General features: G+C 57.6%; 1 protein-coding gene across 1 annotated transcript; it reads right to left on the minus strand.

Annotated features, from left to right (window-relative positions):
- Positions 1–2,156: 2,156 nt before the first annotated feature.
- LOC119105356 (zinc finger and SCAN domain-containing protein 10) lies at positions 2,157–3,932 on the minus strand. The gene is made up of 5 exons (XM_037228825.1): positions 3,832–3,932; positions 3,322–3,660; positions 3,102–3,231; positions 2,268–3,038; positions 2,157–2,216 (listed from the first exon to the last, which is right to left on the minus strand). Exons 1-5 carry the CDS (start codon positions 3,930–3,932, stop codon positions 2,157–2,159), a joined length of 1,401 nt encoding a protein of 466 aa, XP_037084720.1.
- Between the last annotated feature and the right edge of the window lie 2,620 nt (positions 3,933–6,552).

The raw sequence follows: 6,552 nt of genomic DNA on the forward strand, positions 1-6,552 counted from the left end.
GTCACTTCCAAAATTACGTCCGACACATTTGGTGTGAACTGGCCTTTCATGAACAGAACAATCCCAGCGGTAAATGGATGATTCTTTTCGCCCGAAAGCTCAGCACTGTTGCCGTGTTATGGCACACGCACGTCACAGCGCACATTTGCCCCATTTTGGAAACAAAAGCTTTCGAAGTGTGTGACTGGTACAGTTGCGCAATACCATAGCAGCATTCACAGTGGATGAGTTCGTGTTATTGAAAAACCAGCAACAGCCCGGAGCTTTTAGTGGAGGCTGTCCGATCATGACAGGACACTTAGAAGACGATTTGGGACAAGTTTGTGAACGATGAAAAACTGACCCGTCACGCATGTCTGTCACGTATCACGTTTGCACGTCACGTACGTCTCGGAACCCGACAATGTCACCTAAGCGCCATGGCTACACCGGCAGAACGACTTGGATCCGTGCCAAAAAAACAAAAAATGCAGCGCAAAAAACCAAGTCAGCTGGCCAAACACACCAAACATGCAAATTCGTGCTTTGCACAGGTCGGTGGCATTCGTGGCGGCACTGGTGTGTCACTTTAACCATGAAAAACAGGTTTGGGGATTGCGGCCAACAACTAGATACTACGACGGGTAACGCACTGTGAGGATCGCAACTGAATAAAACAGTCTGTTCCAAACTCCAAAACCGTGATCTGGGCGTGACCCGAGGGCGATGCGCTAACGTCAATGCCAGCCAATCGCAGGCAGGCACGGGTCTCGGCTCACCAACAAAACAAGCTAACGTTTCGTGAGACAGACGGCATCAATCACCCTTGAACTCCACAATCGGTGGAAACATGTCACAATCAGATGCCTGAGCCTTGCATGAACTAGCTATGCTCGGACAAAGAGCACTGTACTCGAAGCGAAATATCCCAATGCTTACATCTGAGGAGATATGAAATAATGGGGGTGTCAGTCAAGGTCAGGACGCAGGAGATCGCCAAAATAATTTGGGAGATGGTTGATCAGTGCCTGTTCTGGAAAACCATGACCGTAAAGTTAAGCGACTGGAGAGCGGCCCCTCAATGCGATCTGCAGCCAACAGGACAACGGCGTTAGCTAACCTGCCTCGGGCTCACGTGTGCAACTAAAAACGAACAACGAATGCGTCCTGTTACCAACGACCGTCATAACGATTTCTAGGACTTATAAAATGTGGTCGTTAAGAGCTTTTTCATCACCTGCGATATAATAAACGAGTTCATGTTTCTGAAACGTCGGGTCACACCAACATTTACCAATGTGCTAAACAACCGTCATCTTTATGGCCGCTGCGATGGTGTACAAGAACGGGTTTCAGCACTTCGTATCACTTTGTCACGCTATGTTGAATTACTTGTATTCCCATTTTATGATGAACGAATTTTGAATAGCGTTGCAAAATGTGCCTGTCTGTTGATGGCGTTCCTGGAAAGGCCGAGGTCGAGAGACGTGATGATGGAGTTAGGACAGGTATCTGCGCTGACATGCCGCCACAGCCCTGCGTGCCTAGTCTATTAACCGAGCGAAAGCAGACCTGTTTAAATGCCATCAGCCGCAAAATAATGCAGCTTCAGGGCGACTGCCACATTTCTGGTGAGTCCCACGCTATTGGTTGAAGCCGGCACGGCAGAAAGCAGCTGAAAATGACCCGAGCGGGCTCTCACAACCCCACGATCTCCCGGCCTGCGCCGCTGGGGCGGGCGCCCGTCGACGTTACTGGTAAACAACAAACGACCTGACAACGGGGGGCCATGGGCAGGTGACGTCTACAACGCGTCAGTCAGACTGAACCAGTCCGAGATCCCAAGGACGACCGCCTTGAACGTCGAAAATGCCGCGAGGCTCGGTGACACGGGGCTGTTATCCCGCTATGGCCGCGCGGTTTGTACCGGGCTGGCAGCGGCGGGCGAGCGGTCCCGGTCCCGGTTCCAGCCAAGACCCCGGCCCCGGCAGTCGGACGTTGGTCCTCGGCCCGCTTGAGCAAAACAAAACGAACATCAACAATGGCGGCCTGGCCACCGACAAAGCTGCCAACGCAAGGCCAGGCTCTCGGACCGACAGCCGTACGGTAACAGCGCGCCGGCCGGCGCCGCCGCCGTGCTAAGCTCTCAGTACACTGGCCGTGGTCCGCGGTCGCCGTCACGCCAGGCCCGGCGGCTCGCCCGTCTCCATCGGCGCCGGGCTCTGCACCGACAGCGACTGCAGCGCCGTGCTCGGCGACGGCGGCGCCTCCTGGCCGCCGAGCGCGGCCGGCAGGTGGCGGAGGTAGGTGGGCGGCTGCTCCTCCGAGTTGGCGCGGCGCGGCGGTGCGCGCGGGGAGCGCGGCGGCGCCGCCTCGTCCACGCTGCCGCCGCCGCCGCCGCCCTCGCCCAGCTCGTAGCGCGCGTGCGTGCGCATGTGGCGCGTGATCATGTCGCGCCGGCACGCCGCGTACGGACACTGCGGGCACTTGTACGGCTTCTCGCCGGTGTGCGTTCGCTGGTGCGTCGACAGGTGATCGGAGCGCGAGAACACCTGGCCGCAAGCGCGGCACGTGTACGGCTTGAGGCCCGTGTGCAGCCGCATGTGGCGCGTCAGCATGTCGCTGCGTGCGAACGAGCGCTTGCACGTATCGCACACGTACGCCTTAGAGGCGGTGTCGGCGGGCTTGCTCTTGTGGCGCGACGCCATGTGCTTGGCCAGCCGGTCGTGCAGCGAGAACATCTGTCCGCACACGGGACACACGTAGGCCACGTCCGTGCCCGGCGGCATCTCCTCCACCACGGGGCACACCTCCAGGTTGTAGCGCAGCGCCACCGAGTCACGCGTCGTCGGCGAGGCCACATCACCGCGGACGATCGGTATGGGCGGGTGCAGGCCGGAGCCGGGCAGTCCGAGCAGACGGTGTGGCGCTAGCCGCAGCGCCGCTTCCCAACCGGGCAGCGCGCCGGCGCCCGGCGCGCCGCCTGGCGGCGGTGCGCGCAGCGACAGGTCGAGCGGTGAGTCCTGCGGCGACGACTGGTCCGACTCGAGCGAGCCCGACTTGCCGGGGATGCGCAGCGGCCGCGGCGCGCGCCGGCCCTGGCGCAGCACGGAGCCGCGCGCCGGCGCCGGCGCCTCCAGCCAGGCGCTCAGGTCCGAGTCGGAGTGGCTGCGGCGCCGGTACAGCTCGCTCAGCTGCGACAGGTACTCGAGCGGCAGTGGCGACTGCGAGAGCGAGCCGGACGCCGCCGGGCTCACCGGCGTCAGCGGCGAGAGCGGAGAACCGGCCGGTAACCGGCCGGGCGCCTCCAGCCGTCCATCGCCGTCCGCACCGGCCGCGCACTGCGCGCACGCGCAAAAGTTGAGCCGGTGTGGCGGCGGCTTGCGCGGCGCGCCGGCATCGCGCTCGCACGTGACCACCTGCAACCGCGGCGGCGGCCCGACCGTCGGCGCATGGGGTTCGTGTTTCGCCTCGCTGTCTGGCTCCTCCTTCACACGCAGCGGGCTGAGTCCGGGCAACGGCGAGCCGTGGCCGACAAACGGACTGTCGATGGAGGAGTGCGGCGAGCGGGAGGACGCCGGTGAGAATACGTCCTCCTCCTCCTCTGAGATGGCGCGGCACGCGAATCGCTCGCGGTCCAGGCTGTCGAACCGGAACACGTCCGAGGAGAGCGCGCGAGGACTGCGCGCGGCCGACGGCGGCGCCGCCTCATCGCTGACGCGCGGCGGCTCGGCCTCGGCGCGTGCGAACATAGGTGGCGCTGGCGGGTGGCACTCAGGCGTTATAAACGGCACTGTCGGGCGGCTCTCGGTCAATATAGACGGCGCTGCGGGCGGCTCATGGTCGACCCGCCCGAGGCCGATGGTCAGCTTGTCGAGCAGCGCGTTCAGACGGCGCCGCTTGCTGAGCGAGGGCCGCTGCTGGCTGGCCGGCGGCACCGCCAGCTGTGCCATGGTGCCGTAGTGACGTCAGCAGGGGAGGGCCGCATGCTGTCAGCCCCGCTCGGCTCGCAGGTGGCCTCCTGTCAACACAGGGCGACGCTATCACTGCCGGCTCCGCGGGAAGACACGACACGTCACGTGAACCAGCCCGGAGGACAAGGACGTTAGAACACGTGTCGACCGGTGGTAGCGCCCAAAAATGCCTCGTGATGGAGTAGCAGGGCGGTACTAGTTTTAATCTTGTTTTGTCTTTGCGTAGTGTTTGCAATTATCCCAAATATCATCTCTGTACACCACATTGCTTCCTTGGGGGAAACCCAAGCCTTTTCGGGCGTCTTCAGGCCTCAAGAACCGTTGTGAAAGATTCCAAGAGCGGTTTTGCTTTTTTGCAATATCAAACAGGATCTGAGACTGACATTGGGCTTGACATACATCCGCAAAATACACTGACAATCTGTAAGTCACGAAAAACATACGGGTATTCCACTGAAATCGGCTAAGTCCTGGGGCTGTTAGACCACACGGGAACTAAATTGGTCCCAACGCCCCGGGAAAAGTGAGCTTTGAATCACGATGCAATTACTATTTCGGCCCAAGCGGCCACCAGACGCAGCCTGGCTATTCAGGCACACACCTCTAACACCTAAAGGAATTAAACAAATACATAAAATGGCCAAGAAGGACGATATACTGTTAACATTATTTTGCCATCACGTTTTGCTTGTTTCACAGAACAGAAGCGTGCATTTGGGCTGACTTAACCAAATTATACTAACTCCTTAACCAAATCATCCCTTGCTCTACTTTTTGCGCGCGCTGTATTTATACATGCAACACGTCATTATCTCGATGCTCTGAGACGAAACAGTCGGGGTCTTAAAAATACAAAAATACGTCGTACGCATGGGGACTGGGGATTTTAGCCGCCACGACCTTTTAGCGAGAATAAGGGGTGCGACGCTCAATGGTCAGGTCAGCACTCGCGCTGCCGCTCAGTGGTCAGGTCAGCGCCTGCGCTGTCGCTAAGTGGTCAGATCAGCACTCGCGCTGTCGCTGAGTAGTCGGGTCAGCACCCGCGCTGCAGCTCAGTGGTTGTGTCAGCACCCGCGCTGCAGTTCAGTGGTCAGGTCAGCACTCGCGCTGCAGGTCAGTGATCAGATCAGCACTCGCGCTGTCGCTGAGTGGTCAGGTCAGCACCTGCGCTGTCGCTAAGTGGTCAGATCAGCACTCGCGCTGTCGCTGAGTGGTCAGGTCAGCACCTGCGCTGTCGCTGAGTGGTCAGGTCAGCACTCGCGCTGTCGCCGAGTGGTCAGATCAGCACTCGCGCTGTTGCTGGGTGGTCAGATCAGCACTCGCGCTGTTGCTGAGTGGTCAGGTCAGCACCCGTGCTGTCGCTCGCGCGACCAATGACCAGTACGAACCGTGCAGGTATTCCTAGCTCTGTGGCTATCGCCTCGCATCGTCGAAGCTCGCCATGGCGGGTTGCCAGGCGTGATTGGTATCTTGACCCTCGTTTAGTTAATGTGTGCAGCTGACTTGGTCATTTGTATCGCATCGCACGTGAAACGCCAAGAAAAGGGCGCTGTTGCCAAAAATGGTGTCACTGGAAGATTGCGAAGAGCAGTGCGGAAAATAGGCCATGCCAACCATAATACGAGCCAAACGTAGTCAGACAGATAGATGTGGGTGACTCATTCGGAAGTCCCGCCGACATAACTCGGAAAAGCTCGTAGATAAACGTGGTCAGGATCACGGAGCATAACAAGCTTGATACTAAAAGGAGGCCATGGAGGACATTTCTGTTCCGTGAATAATCGTGACACCGCTGTTATGTGAGTACCAGATCACAATCGCGTTCAATTTGAATTAACATTGCCACCTGCCGCCATCTGTACCACGTGGGCAGCACTCCCCGCTATTTTCAAATGCAGAAGCAGGGTGAACATGAGTTGTAGACGGAACAGCAGTTATAACGAGTGGGAGCGAAGGCCAATTGGGTCTTAGCAGTCAGAAAATGTTTCGCACCAACTGCTTGGCTATCCCGTCCATGGCACCTTCCATAAGCTTATTTGTGCACGTGGTACTGGCAACGAGTGATAACAGATTTGCGCAGATTTCAGCAGCATGGAGCGAAATTATTTAACTATTTAGTCGTGTTACACGCAGGGGTGTCACTTTCTGAAATCATTGCGGTTGCAAATTCACAGAGGAAACATCTAAGTAATTTGAGCCCTCACGACCATCGGAGATAGGTGTCGTTCAACTTTCATCGAAGGCGGCCCGCGCCTCAGAAGACAAGCTTTATGTCTTATGGCGTGGTCTGGCACGTACAAACAAGACCCTATGAAATATGTGTCTAGTTCGCTGCCATGATGTGCCTGTATGTAAAAGTAGAGCTTAATTTGCACGGCTTTCTCAACAGACATATCGATAACATCGATAACAACAGGCATATCGATGTAAATTAGGTAAAGGGTCTAGCCACCGAATGGGTCTCCAGAGCAGCAGCCTCGGAAAAGGGTGAACAACGCTGGACATATGTTGGAAGCTGATGTAACCAAGAAGATTGTTGAGTCTTGGCACTTCGGGTGATGCGTAGGGAGTTCTTACGTTGAAAGTAATCAACCGTCAG

Source organism: Pollicipes pollicipes, unplaced genomic scaffold (genome assembly GCF_011947565.3).
Source record: "Pollicipes pollicipes isolate AB1234 unplaced genomic scaffold, Ppol_2.1 Scaffold_6138;HRSCAF=7277_pilon_pilon_pilon, whole genome shotgun sequence".
Classification (NCBI taxonomy): Eukaryota; Metazoa; Arthropoda; class Thecostraca; order Pollicipedomorpha; family Pollicipedidae; genus Pollicipes; species Pollicipes pollicipes.

Coding starts and splice junctions, on each gene's coding strand:
- LOC119105356 (XM_037228825.1), bottom strand. CDS start 3,932: ATGGCACAGCTGGCGGTGCCGCCGGCCAGCCAGCAGCGGCCCTCGCTC. Junction 3,661..3,831: donor AAGCTGACCATCGGCCTCGG/GCGGGTCGACCA, acceptor GGCCGCGCGCAG/TCCTCGCGCGCTCTCCTCGG. Junction 3,232..3,321: donor AACTTTTGCGCGTGCGCGCA/GTGCGCGGCCGG, acceptor GACGCCGGTGAG/CCCGGCGGCGTCCGGCTCGC.